The sequence below is a fragment of the Arachis hypogaea genome, chromosome 2 (genome assembly GCF_003086295.3).
Source record: "Arachis hypogaea cultivar Tifrunner chromosome 2, arahy.Tifrunner.gnm2.J5K5, whole genome shotgun sequence".
NCBI lineage: Eukaryota > Viridiplantae > Streptophyta > Magnoliopsida > Fabales > Fabaceae > Arachis > Arachis hypogaea.
The window spans coordinates 67,596,516-67,618,715 of NC_092037.1; the positions used below are offsets into that span (position 1 = coordinate 67,596,516).

The 22,200-nt window shown below is 34.3% G+C and overlaps 1 protein-coding gene across 1 annotated transcript; it reads right to left on the reverse strand.

The window, feature by feature from the left end:
• Positions 1-414: 414 nt before the first annotated feature.
• On the reverse strand, positions 415-14,294 carry LOC112747093 (ATP-dependent DNA helicase homolog RECG1, chloroplastic/mitochondrial). Its single transcript, XM_025795132.3, has 17 exons — positions 13,935-14,294; positions 12,778-12,968; positions 12,555-12,681; positions 11,342-11,887; positions 11,126-11,238; positions 9,973-10,207; positions 8,928-9,091; positions 8,348-8,429; positions 7,760-7,849; positions 7,166-7,399; positions 4,282-4,353; positions 3,960-4,112; positions 3,708-3,851; positions 3,239-3,394; positions 2,341-2,424; positions 983-1,555; positions 415-686 (listed from the first exon to the last, which is right to left on the reverse strand). The coding sequence occupies exons 2-17, from the start codon at positions 12,903-12,905 to the stop codon at positions 594-596; spliced, it is 2,994 nt and encodes a 997-aa protein (XP_025650917.1). The 5' UTR covers positions 12,906-12,968; positions 13,935-14,294; the 3' UTR covers positions 415-593.
• Between the last annotated feature and the right edge of the window lie 7,906 nt (positions 14,295-22,200).

Below are 22,200 nucleotides of genomic sequence, written 5' to 3' on the forward strand. Positions count from 1 at the left end.
TATCATGAGAGAAAAGAGAGGAATCAAGCAAGTTATAATTTAGATTGAGATTAGGATAACAAATTTTGGTTAACTTTATATATGTACATTTATACCAATAATACCAAGTGAATAAGTGTTTCTTTTTTTCCTTCTCCTTGGTTATGCAAATTTTCCCCTTTATTCCTCCTCAAACGTTTCTATCTTATTTCTACAAAATTTCTTGTTGCTTTGTTATAGTTTATATGTTATTTTTTAAGTTCTATTAGTTTTAAGAAATTTCTTTGTTGAATTAAGATTGAAAAAAAAATAGATAAATAAAAGTTAGTACTTTAAACATTATAATTGTTTATCAAAATTTTAAGTACTTGTTAGAAGCAACTTGAATAAATCAAGGAAAATATTAAGAAAACCAAAAGGATGGTACACAACATATTCAGTGAAAAAAGGGATGTTAACAGTTTCAATATGCAAAGTTCGGCCTTCAGGATGAGCAGTTTTTACCTCACCACCCAACCACCAAAAGAAGAGAAAAAACTTAAAAGTAAAAGAAAACAAAAACTAACTACATTAATTACATTATCACAAAAAACATTCACATCTGAAAACAACACTTAATCACCAAGCAGGCAAAGTGGTTGCCTCATGCTAAGCTCCAGTTTGAGTGCAGGAAATTGTTCCAAATCATGGGAAGCACTTAAAATTTTCTGCAAACGATGAGAATTCACAAACTGGAAATTAAAAGACTGTAACATAGGCATATGCAAATATAGCACTTTTAAGTCAGCTACCATATTATATTAAAGGATAGGTGCCCTACCTTCCTGGTGTGAGTGACTCACTATGATTTATGCTACTAACCACTTTTGTTATTCTTATTTCCTTCTTTCCCAGCTATCTTATTGATAACATTAATTTTACCGTGTTTAAGCCGCAACTCTAGCATATCCCGAAAAACACAAATAACTCAAGAAATACGGTTTCATAAGAAACAAATATTTACCAGTGCTGCAAGGTGTGCATCTTGCAAAATATTTCCATCAGCTTCCAATCTAGCAATAGGAAACTCTGGAAGATGTCCAGATTGTTTCTTGCCAAGCAAGTCGCCAGGTCCGCGTAGTATAAGATCCATATTGGCAAGATAAAAGCCATCCGATGACTGCTCCAATACTTTCAAGCGATTTAGGCTACTAGCAGCTGAGGCTACTAGTATACATTTTGACCTTCTCGTACCACGTCCAACTCGTCCTCTGAGTTGGTGTAATTGAGCTATTCCAAACCTCTCAGAATTCATCACAACCATCATGGATGCATCTGGAACATCAACACCAATCTCAATAACTTGAGTTGCAAGAAGTATCTGCAGTTCTCCAGTTCTAAACTTTTGTAGTGTTTCTTCCTTTTCATCACTTTTCATTTTTCCATGTAATAAACCACAATTATATCCTTGAAATTGACTTGATATAACTTCAAGATCAGCAGAAGCAGCACGAAGCTGAGGAAGTTGCTCAGAAAGTTCAATAATTGGATACACAAGATAAACTTTCCCTCCATCTTCCAACTCGTCAAGCATCATCTGTCGTAATCAAACCAATTATGCCTATGTTATACGAAATAAAAATGTATTTTACAACTAATTGAAAATAGGATACACTTGAGGGTGCATTGTGATATAAATGACAAGAAACACTTCTGAAAAATAGTGGACCAGATCATAGTATATCATAGAGCTAGTGAAGGGTTAACATTTTAGGGATTTGGAAGAAAACCCTTATTCTATGACTTCATCTCATTTTTCTAGTGTGAGAATTCTGGAGACTATATAGGATACCTTAAATAGTCCAGAGTTGAAGGAATTTGTAGTTGAGAAGATGAAAAAATTGGGTAAAAGGAGAATTGGGATGTAATTAACCTGCCTAAAGCAGAGTCTTGTGCACTGCAATAGGCGTTTAATGAGACGTATGATTAAGATGGGACACTACAGCGATATAAAGCATATTTGATAGCAAATGGAGTTAAACCAAACTAATGGGATCCATTGTCAGAAAATTTTGCACCAATAGCAAAGCTCAATAGTGTTAGAGTGAACAAAAAAGAAAGATCTGATTTCATATTGTGTGGAAGAACTTGTTTTCATCTATGAAGTAGACACTAGTACCTTATCAGATAAAGGTCTATTAAAGCTTCGTCATCTAGATTTCATTCCATAAATTATAAAACTAAGGTCAAAAACGGCGAAAACAAATTAAATAACATAAGATGTGAAAAGTGTGTGTAGGAGAGAGAGAGAGAGAGAGAGAGAGAGAGAGAGAGAGAGAGAGAGAGAGAGAGAGAGAATCTTATATAGAAAAGGACAGTCACCTTGTACACATCTTCAAATCCCTTCTCATTTCCTTCAATGGTATGCGTTTCAACAGGAATTCGTCCTGGCGGTAAGTCAGTTATCTATGATGAAAGAAGGAAAGATATTAAAGTTTGCAACAAAAAGTAATTTTACACAAAAACTAAGACAACATATCATTTTCCTAGAGGCCCCTTTCTCGATTTTATATCACTTCCATTGGGTAATAAAATTGTGGATGAATTCAAGGGAATACCAAACATATACAACATTAACACGAATAAGGTAAGAGTAAAAGTAAGACCTGATTGACAAATCTTTTAGCCCCATACTCAGCATCACATGATACAAACACAGTTTAGAAATAATAGCTTCCCAAAACAAATAGTAAAATGCAGAGTGACAAGCCTTAATTGATCATCAAGACTTGACTACAATTACAACCCCACAGTAGTTTCAAAACTGACAACAGAGATTAAAATCCCAAATATAATAGCCAAGCCCATGAACTTCATAAGATTAAGATGAAATATAGGACTGGTACGAGGAAGTGATAAGGTGCAACAAAATGTTTATGCGGGAGAGAGAATACAAGACAAACTGATGTTTGAAAATTTATTTATGATGAGAACGTGAACTCTACTCCAAGAAGTTAGAGTACACAATATATGAATAGTCCGCAATGAAATATGTTGCAAGTTTGCAATCGATTGTGACTAATCCAGATTAACTGCTAAACTGTCACTAACGTTGCCTGATACCCTGTTCCATGTGGAATAGCCGCATCACAGTAAATGGTATCTACTAACGCCATCTAACAGGAATAAATATTGTCTATAGATATTTCAAACAAATTCAAGAAAAAGGGTCATTGTTCGGGGTGATCGAGAGAATACTAATAACGGAGACAAAAAGTACCTGTGTCAGAGACATATCACCATATAAAGCAAGTGCAAGTGTCCTTGGGATAGGAGTAGCAGACATGGCAAGAACATGAGGAGCCATATAAACATCACTCTTTGAGGACCCATCTGTAACAGCTTCTTCCACGCTCGAAATTGAAGATACATATAACTGAGAGAAGGTTTGGAGACCACAACAATAACGTTAAACCATGAAGGTAAAAGCTGTTGAATATAAAAATGATTTATGTGTCTTTACCTAATAGCTTAATCCAATTAGAGAGAGTATTCAAGATATGATATATCGTTTTGTAATTAACAACACCACCTCCTATTCTATTTGATTAAGGATAATATCCATACTAACTTGTAAACCACTCCTACTTAGTAAATTCTTAATGTTTCAAGGGGGTGGTTGTTATTTGTGAAGAGAAGTACGCATAATATAACCATCATAAAATCCAGAACGGTGAGAATTGAACCACCTTACTATTAAACCTTCCTCTTTGAATCACACCAAAGCGATGCTGCTCATCCACCACAGCAATACGTAAGGCTGAAAATTCCACTTTTTCTGCTATTAAACTGTGGGTTCCTATGACCATTGAGATTTCCCCATCCTGGATACCCTGCAACACCATAACTCAAGATATACTAATAAGAATTCAAAAACTTAGCAACAAGGTTTGGATCACCACATAGTAAATTGAATTTGGAAAAGCCAAAAAGAATCTAACCTTGCGAATCATCCGTGATTGTTTCAGTGGGGTTGAACCAGTGAGTAAAGCAACGGTTGGTTTGCAGTTTCCCTCATGAATGTTTTCTAACAAAGTAAGCATGTGTTCATAATGCTGGATTGCAAGCAACTCAGTTGGAACCATGAAAGCAGCCTAGTTATCAGAAGAAAAGGCCAGATATTATCATGTATTAAATATTACAATTTTCTATAAATTATAAACAAAACAGGAAGAACCCTACAAGTAACAGAAAGCCAGCAACCAAAATTGTGATACAGTGTAAATCTAACAAGTATGATGCAAAAGAACAAAGGTGACCTACCTGAAATCCAGAACCAATAACCTCCATACATGCTAGAAAAGCTACCACAGTTTTCCCGCATCCAACATCACCCTGAAAATGTTAGAAGATATTAACAGATGTGAATAATCTGTGCCGCAAATCAATAAGAAAGGCTTCTGTTTAGAATTAACATAATAGATGCTGTTATTGCACCAAAGGTTGGCGACACTACAGTTATGGATTCTCATTCACTTAGTAATGCTACCTTAGGTAATAATATATCATCTTAAGCTACACGAGAAAGAAGAAAGAGAGCTATTAACAAGAGTGGAGCATGAAGAACAGATTTTGCAGCAAGGATAGGCAAAGCTAGAAAGAAGAGAGAATTTTCTAATTTGGTTGGAACTAGGATGATGGGTGAGGCCATATTAGGAATGGGCAAGGCTCCTTTAATACATCTACATATTAGATTGTGGTCTTTACTTATTTTCTAGCACAAATTTGTTCACCTTTTCATTAGATATTGTAGTTATGTGACCAATGAATACATGCTTGGAGATTGAGGATGTTCCTTTCCTAAGCTATCTGAATCAACCTTTCTCATATTCCAGTATTCGAGAACCCCTAGCTTTGTACACCATCAGGAAAGGAATCAGATAGGAACTGAAACATAGCAGAATTAGGGATTTTATTGATGAACTAGGGATTGTGATTTCCCTTTATTGAAATACACTGTTGGATCTAACCAACTCTAGAGAGAATTTCCCTCTCCTAAACTAACAAACTGAACAGACTTTTCTAACTGACCAGAAACTAACTAACCTCTAGTATTTATAGGCAGCAGCTAGGCCTAGCCTTACTGCTCCTAAACCTGCTAAACTAGCTTAGAAGGAACAAACTAACCTGTTTCTACCATTACTCCCCCCCCCCCTCTGGGACAACCACCTTGTCCTCAAGGTGGATCTCCGAAAAGGAGCTCCAATTGCTCCACTGCCTCCGGGACGGCTTCGTGCTCCAACCAACCCTCCTCCTCAGCCTCAGGTTCCATAACCAGCAATTTGAATTCCTTGTTCTTGCACACATGCGCTGCTATGGTTTATTGCAGAAAAATCATTTGCCTTGTGCCCGTTTAGCTTTGTACTCCTCATTGCTAAGGTGCTGCACTCCCAGCCGTTTCGGAGGCTCCACCCCTACTCTGCACCCTTGCTTGCCGGACACGTTGCCACCACTGCAAGTACCCTCTTGTTAGTAATGAAGTTTTGTGTCATAGGCGTACCCGCACTGCGTCCAGAGCATCCCGCATCCCGCAGTGCCATGTTACGGTTCTCAACCTTTTGCGCCAATGCCATCAATTCATTCAGCGTTGAAACGGACATAACTTGCACTCCTCACTAATCTCCAGTTTCAGCCCGTTCAAGAATAGACCAATCAAGAAATTCAGATCGATCCCGTGCAAGGGACCTGCGTACATCTAAAATTGATCGCAGTAATCCCTTACCGAAGTCAGCTGTTTCAACTTCAACAATCTGTAACGTCCCTTGCGCGAGATCAATCAATTTGAGATGTACGCAAGTCCCTTGCGCAGGATCAATCCGAATTTTCTGATCGGTCTGTTCTTGAATGGGCTGAAACTGGAGATTAGTGAGGAGTATAAGTTGATTCTGTTTCAAACGCTAGATGAATTGATGGTGTTGGTGCAGAAGGTTGAGAACCGTAACATGGCACGGGCTGCTCTTGGCCACAGTGCGGGTAAGCCGATGACACAACTTCGTTACTAACAAGACGGCACTCGCAACGGTAGTGACGGCTCCAGCAAGCAAGGGTGTGGAGTCAGGGGTGGAGCCTCCGAAACGGCCGGGAGTGCGGCACCTTAGCAATGAGGAGTACAAAGCTAAACGGGCACGAGGCAAATGCTTTTTATGCAATAAACCATTCTCAGCAGAGCATGTGTGCAAGAACAAGGAATTCAAATTGCTGGTTATGGGACCTGAGGCTGAGGAGGAGGGTTGGTTGGAGCATGAAGCCGTCCCGGATGCAGTGGAGCAATTGGAGCTCCTTTCCGGAGATCCACCTTGAGGACAAGGTGGTTGTCCAGGGGGGAGTAATGGTAGAAACAGGTTTGTTTGTCCCTCCTAATCTAGTTTAGCAGGTTTAGGAGCAGTAGGGCTAGGCCTAGCTGCTGCCTATAAATACTAGGGGTTAGTTTATTTCTAGTCAGTTAGAAAAATCTGTTTAGTTTGTTAGTCTAGGAGAGGGAAATTCTCTCTAGAGTTGGTTAGATCCAAGAATGTACGTCAAAAAGGGGATTGTGATTCACAATCCCTAGTTCATCAATAAAATCCGTAATTCTGCTATATCTCAGTTCCTATCAGAATCCACTTAATCTATGATAATTCTTGTACACCACTACACACACTCCTACAACTTGATCAATGTATGTTGAATTATGTGATATTACAATATTTTAAAAAAGAAAACACCATTCATAGTCTAACATGTACTTATTTTTCAAAATGAATGTTACATTTCAAAATTGGGACAATGAACTATCAACTTAAAATCAACAGTTGGTTTGAGGGGATTCAGTGTAGGCGAAAATATTGAAAGGAGAAAATATGTCAAGACAATGAACCTCCTAAAACATAATAGGCCACTCCAAGTACAGAAAGTAAATATTTTCCTAACTACAGAGATAAAACAAAAATAACTAGCCAATCAGAACATATCAACACAAATGGAATAGAAACTAGGGAACTAAGCATAATTACACTGCTCTGCTGTCCTAAATCAGTTTTATGCCAGCTTGAAAAGAGGAAAGGTACTTAAAATGTGTTAATAGGATAGGAAGCAAATGAAAAATGAAACAGTTATAAGGGGATATAATATTGTTCAAATACAAAAGCAAGCTAATCAAAATCACAACCTGCAGTAGCCGATTCATGGGAACTGGCCTTTTTAGATCCCAAATAATTTCTGAAATAGCATGTAATTGACTAGATGTAAGAGAATAAGGAAGGGCTTCCAAAAATTTCTTCGTGAGATCAGACCATTCCTCTGTACACACAGCATTACTTTCTGGTCTTCTATATTTATCTAGCAAACCATCCTTCTCTATTTGTGTACCAAGACCTTCCAGCATTTGGAACAAGCGTCCTAACTGACAAAAGACAATAAGTTAAAGCCAAAAAAGGAAAATAACATATACAGCAAGCAATGAAATATAACAAGAAATCAAAATAGAGAGCAAAAACTATCTGGCAAAGAGCAAAGAAGCAGAGCTGGTTAATTATGGGATTTCAAGCATGGAAAAGATGTTTAGCCATATGTATGGACATGCCGTGTTACACACCCACCAAGAATAACAGTAACTTACAAGTGACTGCAATAATTATTTACATATTATTTCTTGTAAGTAGAAAACAACCAGAGGTAAATGTAACCAAAACAAGAGAATACTTCTAGAACTACCCATTAATAATACTGGAAATAAAGTTAAACATATAACTATATTCCTCACCTGCAGGTAAAAAAATTCATCAAATATAAGTCTCTTGCGGGCCAAATCAGCTTCATTTATATCTTTCGGTTTATGGATTGCAAAATATGCCTACATTGTTAACATTAATAAATTTCAAATAAACCAAAATATGAAGAACAGATGCGATCATAATAAATCAGAAAGCAGAAACTAATTACCAGTTGTTATTTTTCAAATAAAGAAACCATAGAACATATGACACTCCTTTCCAAACCTAAACCAGCACAAGACGACATAAAATACAGAAAATAGAGAAAACTGTAAACCCTATTATCAAAACTACATAAAATCCGTACAAGAATACATAAACCATATTTTCAACCTTAGTTGGAATACACAGGTTCAGCACATGCTTTTCTCTCTCCCAACATCACGTTTCATCTTTCTCTATATTTATTTTCCTATATGATAATTTTTTATCCATAAAAGAACAATAACACAATTTATCAGAAGGCATTGCTGAATATAAATCAAATCCCTAGAGGTGCCTAAAGTCAGATTTTCGTATGGCAGCTAAGCAAACTCAAAATAATACATTTTAATTGAATAAAGAATTCAAATGCTTACATCATGAAGACTTAACAGTCCAAATTGCTTTGTTATGTCTTCAGGAATTGGATCAATATTGCTAGGTAAGGCTTGTAAAGCTCTGCAACAAAAGAAAATAAAATGTTATTCCATTTAACATATCGTTACAAAGCATTTAATGTCACTTCTTTGGATAGAACATTGGAATAAACCATACTTCTAACTTAGATAAAATTTAGGAGAAAAATAGAAAAAGAAATAGATGCTCATGCTACATTTTCTTGGTCAAAATGCTAGGCATACAAGTTTAAGGAAAGATTTTATTTAAAACAAGAAAGCTACATGATAAGTAGTTCAATTACGATAGGAATGGTAGAGTTGGTATATGAATTGTTGAGCAGAAGCAACCTAAACCAATAACAGGCATGTGATTTATATGGCTCAATCTTTTGAGACCTACTAGTGTTCTTTTGATTACTGTTTCTTAAAATACTTGATCTTCTATATTTGTATCTTTTCCTTTTATTGTTAATAATTTTTTACGGAAGAATAAGTATATATTGCTTACCAAAAAATAACTTTTAAGGATAAGATTGTAACAAGCATTTGAAGCACAAACCTTGCAATAATGTCCCTGAGAAGAGTTGGTTTCAGACGACCCTTTGAAGGGTAAATAGGATAGGGTCTCTCTTTAACACAAAAGGAGAAATCATTTCCATCACCAAGAACATCAATATTGTACTCTCTCATCTCATAATGATCTTTAGCACGCATAGTCCTGACCTACGTTAAAAGCCAACAATTATATCTGGTGTTACAAAACTCTAAATAAAAATAAAACGGGATGAAGAAAAAGGGTTTATCATTGTTCAAATAAGGAAAAGCAAACTTACCAACAAAATATAAATTTGAAATATTACAAATATAGGGCATGACACACCATAACATAGGTAGTAGTGCTAAGCTAGAAGGTTACCCTATTTTCATGTGAGGGGCTTGGGAACAGAGTTTCTTGTATTTTCAGGTGAGCATGCTGGTAAGTAGAGTGAAGAGATATTTCAAGGTTAACAAAGTGAGATGCAACAAAAGTTGGAAATGGGGATGGGAATTTTACATGGGAGAGAACATGATTGGTACCAATGGAAGGAAGAATATACTTATTTCCCCATGTAGGAAGTACATGCAGAAGTCTTCAGGCAATTTCACCAGGGATGGGATAGAATCTCTATCATCTTTGGCCTTAGACATCAGACATTTGTTGAGTTATTGCATCCACAACCATGCCTATGGATTCATGATGCTTATGGGGTTGATTTTATTAACAATATCGTTGTGGATCACCTCACCAGATATGCCCTCTTTATACACCTTCCCCACCATACAAAGCTAGAGAGGTGGCGGCAATTTTCATCGACGAGGTGGTTAGGTTCCATGGATCCCTAACAAACATGGTCTCAAAAAGAGAGAGGTCAAGGGTTTAGCTCAACCTATCCTAAGTTGTATGGAAACCTATTTAAGAGCTTAACCGACACCAAACCCAAGCCACAGCACAAATAGCTCAATTTGTATAATACCAAACACAATTACAGCTAACAAACCCCATTCTTTTAAAGCATTATATGGATAAGGATACTTTGGTGTTGCTTGGTAGTTGACAAACTCACCTTGCCACTAACACATGCTATATCTCCCACTTGATACTTTTCTTCAAGACTTTTAAGAAAAGGTTTAAAAGTAAAACGTGTGCCACGAAAAAATTTCTTTAGATGCAAGTAAATTGTCTTCTCTTGCCCACCAATAGCATTGCCAGTCACATGCTCTGAAACTGATTCATTCTCTGCAACCTGACAACCCACAATCACCTCAAGAAATGAAAATGAACAATTAGCTCTGACTCCCCTGCAAAAGTGATATTAAATCATGTCAATACCTACCTGATTCAATCTTTTTACAAATTGCCATTTTTATGCAGATTCACATCATGGGAACATGCAGAACACAATGTAGGAGTAATGAAAATAATGATCTAAAAGTTTGAGCATTATTAACTAGCAAAGTACAATCAAGGAATCAAGTTAACTAATTTCCGAAATGAAGGATCACAAGCCTCTCAAGTAGAAAAGGGATGGAGAGAGAAGAGAGCATCCAATGGAGAGAGAAGAGAGCATCCAATGAAGAGAGAAGAGAGCATCCAATGTCTCCCAGCTTATGTTGGTTCATATGTGATTATTGCATATCAAAAATAGCTTTGGCAACATTGAAGGTAAGAGAGGACTGTAATGATTTAATAATGGTACTGTTACAGTTGAACTTTTACTCCTATAATAATTATATGTATGTGCTAACTAAGAATGTTGGTAGTACAAGTGCAAAGTGAGATGGAACAAAATTATTTCAGACATGCTTGATACCAGATAAAAGGAAAGATGGAAGATAATATGCAACCCATTTTCCTTATGATAGGAACTTAAACGAAACTCATTATCTATTTCCCATGTTCTCAATATGCATCTACTCTAGCAAGCACAATAAGGGCTTCTTGAAAGACAACAAAAAAATAAAAATTTTAATAATGACAAATGTATCTACACCCATCCCAGACTCGTCTTTAATATTATTATTCATCATCAAACTTTGCTTCATTATACATTATGGCTGTGTAAGATCACTTTCAGTATTTGCAAAGCTTGATAGTTAGCAAAGTCATGTAGCTAGCCTGATTCAACTAATAAAGCAAACACCTAAACTGCTGATGCCAAGATAAAAGAATGCAAACAAGCATAAATGTGATGAAGAAATGAAATAGAGGATAGTCACCTTGAAGATAATACTTTTCCAACAAAAATTAAATACTGCCCGTCATCAATTTTGGCATGTGCATTTTGCAGATTAGCATACGATCGAGGGAAATGTTGCAGCAATTTCCGTAACTACATGTAAAGAATGACACTAATGTGAATTTAAATTATCTTAGCATAAAAAAAAGTCCAAAGAACTACTAGCTTTCCAAATTCAACAGTTTAAGTAACCCACCGTGTGGAACCCACAGTCATCTAGCTGTCGATAATGCCTCTTACTCAATCCAGGTAAGTAGTTTAAGGATTTGTCAAGAAATAACTCTCTAGGTGTAAGATTAGATTGTGACTGCTGCCCCACTTTATTTTGAGAATCTTCCTCCATGACTTGATGATCCAATTTTTCTTCATATGTTGGTGACATTGAATGACATGTATGAGAATCTTCTTTACTTAACTCAGATGCTGATACACTAGAATCATTAAAGTACAAAGAAGGCCATGTCTCAGGGACAGTATTTTGCACCCACCTTCCCTCCGAAGAATCAGCAAAATATTCTTCGAGATCTTCTGCCGATATAATGCCTGCCTTTTCAGAGTATAATGTGGTCCCATCATACAGATCCACTGGAGAAGCACTACCCAAAGTAATTGATGGAAATTTCTTACATATCAAGGAGATGTCAATATCATCTAAAGCATCATTTTTGTTCATTTCAGATTTTTTTATCCCACTTCCATTGCCAGTTAGATTTGGAAGGTTATAATCCATTATAGCGAATACCTGTACCAATAATGAGTTTATTCAAAGATAACACGTATAAACAAATTATCAAAACATTCTTATCTGGTCAAGCTTTCAAATGAATTCACTATTACATACACATGGATTTTATCAATGACATAAAATTTGTAAAAGAATGAAGATCACCAAAATAAGAACATGAACTTCCAGCAACAGTTAATGCAATAGTACATGTGACTAAATGAAGAAATTGGAATCCCCTGCCTTGTGGGAAAAGGCTATGGCGCTATGCTGTTGTTTGATATATTTAAATCTACTAATCATTCCAATTAATAGAAATATATATTTGATGAAGTGAAACAACATGGACAAAAAGACCTCCAGTTTGACTTATCCAAAATATATAAGCAAATCAATTATATCATTCACAATGGTTTATGTAATAATTTGAACATCACAAACACGATTATGAAATTAAAAGAAATGAACAACCACAGATATTGCCAGATTTAACATCAATGTTTACCTAAACCCTATCTAATAACTAGAACACTTCAAGACAACAAGCAATAAGAAATCTTGATCATTAATAATGGAAAGCAAAAAGTACTCAAGATTCAAAAGGCAGGAACAAAAACATCAATCGAACGCAATAAAATTCATCACCTAAATTGACAGACAGTTGCGTGCACAAGCATTCATTTACCTTATTATGAAACTTTGAACTGCTTTTTATACCATGTTGGTCTATCTGTGGAGACTTCCCCTGTGCCAACTTATGCTTTTGTCGATAACATATTTTCGAAAATTTTAAAGAGAGAAAACTACTACACCTGCAGCAAAGTAAAGGTAGCATCAAGTCAAACCATGAGTTTTCAACTTTCATATACATACTTATCCTAAGCTTAACATTAAACAATGCACCATACCTCATTCTTCTATTGAGAAAGGCCAAACACCCTTCCATGCCTTGAAATACCATAAGACTTCTCATAGCGATGGAATCATAGGATGTTACAAGCTTGGAGAGGCAAGCAGTTGAATGGGCAGTGTGCATGGGGGGATTGTATCCTGTTGAGAGGAATTGGAAGCGAGAACTAACTCGTTGAATTTTATACCCCTGAAAATCATACACACATCCAGGGTAAAAAACGCATCATGTTATGTATTTAGTTAAAAGAAAGTCTAGAGGGGCAGCATTTTTTATTAAAATCTGGCCACCACTTAACCAGTAAAAAAAAAAAGTAATTCCACACCATTATCTCACACCATTAAAAACACTAATAATGGCTAATTAATGGCTACAAATAACAAAATCTGCTGGCGCCAGCACTCCTCCTTAGTTAATTATATTAATGTAATAATAAAAGAATTTAAATTTTTATCCTCACTTCTTAAAAGATTACACAATAAAGAGCAATGCTAGGGGGCCATCATCTTTTGTGATTGGTAGCCATCAAATAACCATAAATGATGATTTAATGGTGTGAGATTGATGTGAGATTTCATCCAGTGGCTCACATTTCTCTGCTAGTTATATGCTGGCCAAAATTCAATAAAGTTGCTGATCCCCTAGACTTTTCCATAAAATTATTTGATTAGATTACACAAATAAAAAGACTTGCTTATGATAATATAAAAGACTTTTGAGTAAATTGCACTTAGTATCATTGAGGTTTGTTTGAATTGCATTCCATCGAACAACATATTGCAGCAAGTAACATTTTAGTGGTTGGAATATCCACCAAGAAAACGGAGCAATACACATTCTGAGTGACATCTTGCAGCAGCAAGGAAACCAAGGAGAACACCATACCATACATGCTCAACATTTCACAAAGCAAGTAATGAAATTTACAGTTTTACACTTCTAAACAACAAAATTATATCAATGGACACCCCAAAAGAGAAAACCATAAACTGCTTTATCACTCTCAATAATTAGCTTTCTTTTTGCTCTCTCAAATGCCTCATTTTGCAATTTTAGATTTTTTTTTCCCTTTTGCATAATTTTAGCAAAGAACCACATTCAGAGATGAACACAAACATCGTGGAACCGTTAATAAAAGAGAGAAGTTTTGCTCACTTTGAACAAGAAGAACCGCCACTGACATGGCTGTTCCACCCGCCCGTTGCACCCAGCGAGTGGCTGTTGGCTGTCTCCGGTAGAGAGCCAGAAAGAATGGGCAAACAGACCAACTAATTGGGAAACTAAATAAGATTTCTTCTTTTCTCCACTTTAGTCACAGTGGAATCTGTTAGCACGTTCAGGCTTGCAAACTCCGGTGTTCCCTCTGGCTGCTAGGCACTGCCGATTCGTCGTCGTTGCCGTCTCAACCTCCACCGGAAGCTACTACACAATTGAACACAACACACAACTTTATAGCACCAATAACTAAATAAGGTGGAAACTCATACAAGTTAATAATCGAAACGAAAAGTCTATGACCATCTTTTATTGTATTTTGGCCATTATGTAATCAACAGAAAAAAATAAGTTATTGAATAAAATTTCACACTAATTTCACACTATTAAATTATTATTAATAATTAATTAATAGCTATCAATTATAAATATTACTAACCTTCTAATAATATTCTAATTGAAAATATGATAACTAAAATTTTTTATTAAGGCCCGTCTTAAAAGTTTCAAAAAAAGGTAATTTTTTAATTTTTAATTTATAAAAATTAATAAAATTTATATTTAGTGTAATTTTTAAAATTAAATTATAATTTTTTAAAAAATTATTTAAGAATTTATAAAAGAATTAAAAAAAATTTATTATAAAATTTTTTTATTATATTATTTTAAAATAAGCACTTTTAAAATTAAAAACTCAAACACAAAATAATTTATTTATGAGCTATTTTTAATATAATTATTTATTGTTTAAATTATTTTTTTAAAAAGAATTTAATTAAGTTATTTATCCAAACAAAATCTAAATTATCTAATGAAGTTAATATTTAATTTCACATAGAAACAATTTATATGAGTATTTACTAATAAATAAATAAATAATTAACTACTAATTTAATATGCAAAAAATTTAATTCTTGAAGCAGTTTTTGAATAATTTGATAATATAACAAAAATAATTAATTATTATTATATTTTTATAAGTGATAGAAAAAAATTTATATTTAACAAACCTCCCTATAATATTTATTTGATCTTAATTTTTATCAATATTTGAATAAATATTTAAAAAGTATACAAAAAATTAGTTTTTAATTTTTTTTTTAGTAATTTACAAAAAATACTTTTTAAAAAATTCACTTGCACATAAAATTATTAAATTTTAAGGATAAAAAGTTCTTATTTTTCTAACAATGATTAAAAATATTTGCATCAAAATATAATCTCTAAATTTTTTAAAAATAGTTATGCTACACATTCAAATCTTGTTGGCAGTTAAATTTAAATAAATTAGTCTATGCCTAACAAAAATCAATTTTATTAGTGAAAAAGTGTTACACACATGCTAACTCTTCACCAAGGTTACGGAATCGAACCGGTCAATAAACCGGTAAAATGACTGATTCACTGGTTTAGTGGTTCGATCAGAGTTCAACCAGTTTAATTAAATATTAAATAAAATTATTAAAAATTAAATATATAATTTCAAATATTTAAAAAAACATAATCAATCATCAATAAAATTATTTCAGAAAATTTAATAAAACACCATCAACTATCATCCATCAAAATTTAACATAACCCTTCACCACAAGTTTCATACTAATTGGACTAGGACAAACCACATGTTTTAGTCCATGCCAACATTGTTCCAAGCAAGTACTTCATGGCTACAAAGGGTCTTTATGGATGCTCCAATCTCAGTTGACAACAAAACCACCACAGCTATATTCCAATACAAAGGCATCTCAAACACTGATCCCTTCTCTTCCTCAACTTCAACTTCCTGCTACAAATGCCTCAGCTTTTGCACAGAATCTCAACAAAAAACTCAGAAGCCTAAACTCTGATCAATACCTTGCTCTTGTTCCTCTCAAAGTTGATAGAAACCTCGTCTACACTAGTAAAACTCAGCAAACTCCACAAATTCCACAATAAAACTTAAATCAGCAAACTCCCTAGTAAAATCAGCAAACCCTACAGAAAATTATGAACAAAATTAACTCAGCCAACCCCACAATAAAACTAAACCAGCAATCAATAACCTCAGCAAATAAATACTAAACCAGCAAACAATAACCTCAGCAACCAAATCATGAATAGAATAACAAATAAATTAATAACCTTAGCAAACACTTACTAAACCAGCAAACAATAACCTCAGCAACAAAATCATGAATAGAATAACAAATAAATTAATAACCTCAGCAAACAAGTACTAACCCAGCAAAAACAAATCATGAACACTTGAACAAAAATCAGAACAGAAAAAAATAACCTCAGCAAAAAATAAATTAATAACCTCAAAAAACAATAACTTCTGCAAAAAAATCATAAACGCTTGAACAGAAAATCAAAAACATGGAACAGAGCAGGAAGCAGATGCCGAGGAGATGGCTGCAAAGTGCAAAACATGGAACAGGGTATTACTTACCGGCGGCGAGCAACGGCGACGACAGAGGACGTGACACCGGCGAACACAAAGAAGGCGAGCTCCGTGATGACAACGACGCGGTGGGGCTGTGGTTGTCAAACCCGTCGCTGTGGTGGCTGCGGGATGCGGTGGTGGCGGGCTGCGGTGGCGGTGCGATTGGTGGCTGCGCGATTCTTAGAGAAGAGAGGAGAGATAAGTTTGTGAAGAAGATGGTTACGGCCTTACGGGGATTGATTTAGGTCTTTAGGGTTCAGACTTCAGTATTGCCGTTTTTTGCTTTTTCTTTTTCTTTAAAAAAAAGGATAAAACGGCATTGTTTGGAGGGTTTATTTTCGAACTGAAAACCCTCTAAAAAATCGGACGGTTCTACCAGTTCACCGGTTAACCACCGATTCGACCAGTTCTGTAACCGGTTTTCTGTCAGACGGTTTATAGGCTCATATGAAGCGGCTTGGTGACCAATTTCCGGTTAACTTAATTGAACCGGCCGGTCCGGCTTATTTTTCAGAACTATGCTCTTCACTAACGTTTTGCATGTCATACTCTCTTGTAGAAAAAACAATTTTTAAACTCATCATAACCTTATAACAGAAATTTCAAACGACTCTTCTCTCAAAAATCTCTGCAAAAACTCAAAGAAACTATCAGCGCTAGGTTCACATCTTCAACAAAAAACACCGTAAAAGCATTATTGAAGGTAATCAAAACCTAAATCGTGCATTTCTATTCTGTTTTTCCTTTCTCTCTCGCATTTATTGTTGAGAAATACTAAATAGTCATATTTTTATGTATTTAATATATTCAATTTGTGTTCTCACGATAAAGTAGAAATTATGAATGGAATTTTTTTATAGTGTTTATTTTGTGATAATTATGCTAGGTCGGTGTTTATGTACCTCATATTGATGACTTTTCTAGATTTAAAATTTACGTGCATGTATTTTCTGTGGATGATTGAATCTTATTTATGTGCTTGTTTTGAATTGAGTTTGTGCATCGTCATCATTAAGTCATTTCCGTGAATTTTGGATTTAAATAAGATGCACTTTGTCTCATTGACTTGGATTTGGTGTAATTAGTTCATGCAAAATAGTTGTAGTGCTTCTGGTATCATTTAAGCTATATTGATGATTCTTCTAGATTTAAAATTTACATGGATGTGTGTTTTGTGGATGATTGAATCTTGTTTTTGTGCTTATTTTGAATTGAGTTTGTGTGTCATCATCATTATTTAATTTCGGTGCATTTTAGATTTAAATGAGGTGTTCTTAGTCCCATGACTTGAATTTGGTGTAATTAGTTCATACAAGAGAGTTGTAATGCTTTTGGTGTTATTTAAGTCGTATTGATGACTTTTTTTAATTTAAAATTTACATGCATAGGTTTTTGTGGATGATTGAATCTCATTTGTGTGCTTGTTTTGAATTGAGTTTATGTATCGTCATCTTAAGTAATTTTGATGCATTTTAGATATAAATATTGTGCTGTTACTAATTAACCAAATTTTTTATTCCTTACCGTCAAAGTGACAATGAAAAAGGTTGCTAAGAAGAGCATCTCAAAGAAGAAGGCACCAACATATGATGTAAGCATATACATGTTAAAACAACTCCATTTTTATTGTATAAAAATCTATATAAAATAATTTTCAATTGTTTACAGGTAGGGTTGGAAGTGAGTCAAGCCAGCTCATGAGTTAGCTCGAGCACAACTCGTTAATAGCTTAATAAGCTAAACTCGTGAGCTAGTGAGCCGAACTTAACTTGAAATTGAGCTCATAAATTAAATAAGTCGAGTTTGAACTTGAATAAGCTCAGCTCATTAGCTCGTGAGCTGCCTCGATTATATATATATATATATATAATTTGACATATATATATATATATATATATATATATATATTAATGTTCTTAATTATTTAAAATTTTATAGTCATTTTTATATATAATTTTGATATAGGATATAAATAAAAAATCTATAATTAATAGATAGATAATATATAAAATTGATCTCTTTTAAATATTTTTTAACATATATAAGTTATAATTTATTGATATAGAATTATAGATTATGTTCTTATTATTTGAGCCAGCTCATGAGCTCGAGCCAGTTCGTGAGCTTTTGTTGAGCCGAACTCGAGCTTACAAAATAGACTTGATTGTTAATGAGTCCAGTCGTGAGCCAAACTCAATTTTCGTGAGTCAAGCTTGAATGTAGTCTAGCTCGGCTCAGCTCGGCTCATTTTCAACCTTATTTATAGGAAACTCATGATTTGCAGTGCTCAACAGGAACAATATTAGAAATATTAAGCAAAATGAGTGAAGAAAAGAAAATTCTTGTGGATGAATTGGAATTTGATGCTCTAAGACATATTCCAAACTTAAATGTTACATACAAGCTTTTGAAAGAACTAGCTCATTCCTTTTATTTATATAAAAGTTCAACTGGACCCGCAGTATAAATAAATCAAGATCACCCCAGCCAAGATAAAAAATGCCCTCAATTTAAATGCATCTGGTAACAATTCCTTTTGTAATCTATTCTATCAAATTTTGATGTTATTTTTACGTTACTTTTATATTATTAACCAATTTTAGTGTTGTTGTAGGAGATTATTTTTTGGAGAAAATTCCCTACAAAGATATCAACGAGGAGAAAAGCGTATTGTTGAAAGCTTCAAAGGCTCTTCTTTATAGTTGTTGACAAAGTCTTTGATCGAAATGAATGTGGATAGAGAAAAAATTAATTGAAATTCAAGAGAACATTCATTCTCTTCATTTAAAAGTGTTTCTTGTTGCAAATAACAGTAAGTAAAGTTTCTCCGATTCACATGTGATGCATGAGCATCTTTAGTTATTTTTCTTTATTATTTCTTTGAATAAGGTTAGTGAGTTTTTCATTATAATTGAGACTATTGCGACTTAATTGATTTTTTTGTGGAGTTGCCTTGAGCTTTGATATGTCTAAGAGATTGTTGAAAAATTGTAGGCAAGGCCGAAGAAAAGGAGGAACAATCAGAGAAGCCCTGGGAGAACCATGGAAGATGGCATGCAACGCCACCCTAGGGTGTGGCAAGCTGGGCCAAGTTCTAGGAACCAGCAAACAAGGCAAGAAGAGGGCATGCAACTAGGGGTGTAAGTTACCAAACCGGACAGAAAATTACCGTAAAACTGAACCGAAATTTACAATAATCGAATGAAAAATAAAAATCGATTTTTTAGTTTTATCGAATTAAACCGATCAGTTTAGTTCGATTTTTAGTTGACTTGGTAGAAATCGAACCGAAACAAATCGAACCGAAGAAGGTGTTCAGTAGTGCTTCTTTTTACTAGTTTTTCCTTTAACCTAGTAATAAAAGAGTCCAAATCCCTAACTTTCTTTCCCTTTCACGCGGTCATCCACTTACCCACAACTCACTTCCATCTTCCATTCTTCCTCCTCCATGCCGGAGAGAATGAGAGCCTGAGAGAGCCAGAGAGCGTCGTCCGCCATCAAGGAAGTCATCCATCGTCGCTCGAAGTCGTTGCAAGTCGTCCAATTATCTCTGTCGCAGGCACAACAAAGAGTTGGAGAGCGTCGTCGTCTAGTTCGCACTATCGTCCAATTCACGCCGTTGTCCAGTCCGCGCCGTCGTCCAGTCCGTTTTTCAAACTCCTCAAAAAGATAGGTTCTTGTCCATTTTTGAACTTGACACGTCAATATTTTCCGTTCATAATTGACGGAAAAATACCCACAGGGACCGCGATGTGTCACGAAAATAGAGGAGGACCGAGCCCGAAGTGGATCATTTTTATCTTGAAGGGTCGCGTTGTCATTTTGAGAAATGGACAAGGACTGGATTGGTAGTTCACTCTTATTTTTGTTTCTAGCAAGAATTTAATCCAATAGGTGTGAATCTACATTCATTCAACTAAATAAGATTGCAATACATGTTCATTTAAATCTAATATAAGAAGCAATATTCTTAAAAGAAGATGTAAAAGTAAAAGAAAAGAAAGAAAGAAAAAAAAATCAAAAGAAAATGTGGCATTAAAAAAGAGATTTCTGTATTTTGTAACAAAATTTTGATGTTAAAATTATGAAATTTTGGTGTTATTTTTATTTATGGCAAAAATTCAATCCAATAAGTGTAACTCAAAAATTTATGTGTCATGGTAAAAAAATTTCGGTGTTTTTTTCTGATAAATTTTGCATAACTCAAAACTCATCCTTCCCTTCTTCGTTATCATCATCATCATTTCTTTTGTTTCAACTTCTCATAATTCTTTTGTTTTACCTTCATAACAAGAATAAAAACAAGAAAAAAAGAAAAAAAATCAGATAAGAAAGAAGACATATAATGTTGCAAAAATCATCAAGAAGAGGAAAAAGAAAAGAAAAAAAATATACAACAATAGCAAAGCAATAAAAAACGACGATGACATGAAAATATGTAAAGAAGAAGAAAGAACACGAAGGAGAAGAAGAAGAAGAATGGAAAGAAGAATCGAGATATCAAAAAGTAGCGTGTTCACACGCGCTAATAATAAAGCTAATTTTTGTTGGGTTTGAACCAACTTAATTAAATTTAATTGTCAAAAAAATTTGTATGTGTAGCATCACTCTTTATTTTAACTAAGAATGCCAGGTAATTATATTGTTAGCTGAATTTATCATGTCCTTTATTTTACTAGTTACGTAAATATTTTTCGTTAATGAAAATATAATCAGTTAATATTTAATTATTTTTGTCAAACTTAATAATCTTTTGAAGAATTCTTTTATTTTGCATTTTTAAAGTTATTTTTGTCCACATAAAAAATTTTCAAGTACTGATTTGTTAATTTACTCTATATATGTTTGCGATGACTTATTAAGATACAAAGTACATGGCTTAAGACCAAATAGTACATGGCTTAAGACCAAATGGATTAGTGTATTAGACCATATAACAAAGCATGCCCGTTCCTTTGAATCTCAGATAACAAAACACCCTCGAAGAGACCAAATGCTGATTGTTGAACTCAAAGGGAAGCCAGCAGTGTTTCTTATCCCAAATAAAACCAACAGTTGAAAAAGAATTGTAGAAATCCCTGGAGTTCCTTTCCAACTAAATACACCAAACTACCAAAGCACGGCAAAAAGATCTGCTTTTACCATAGGATCTTTGCTTCGTGTGATCCCTCTGAGATTTTATTCTTTTTTTCGAACTAGCAAAACTTGAAGTTTGTAAGAAAAACTCATGCAAGTTGATGGTTTAAGATCTTCTAATACGAGGGAGTTGATAAAGTAATAAAGTGAGAAATTAATCACTCATAAATAAAGATAAGGAGTTGATAAAGTAATAAAGTTAGAAATTAATCACTCTTAAATAAAGATAATGAGACTCACATACAATGAGAGTTACAAATTGAATGGTGATTAACCCCTCACTTGATCATTTTATTAATCTCCCCACTTTAGAAGATCTAAATTCCAAGTTCATAAGGCAAATGCAAGAGTCTCATGCAAATTCCAATGAGATCTTGCTTTAGGGCACCGCACGCCTATATAGGAAAAATTTGATCACAAACAATACAAAGAATATATATTTTTATATAACCACCTCTGTACCAAAAAAGAAAAAAGAAAAAACTGTATATCTGATTGGACTAACATTACATCTTGAAACCTGAGTAAGCTTCTTCACTAAAAAAGTTATACTTTGCAATAGAAAAGGAGGTCTACTTTGAAATCACTACTATGGCCAAAATTTACCATACAATACAACATTCTTTAACTTGATTGTACCCAAAA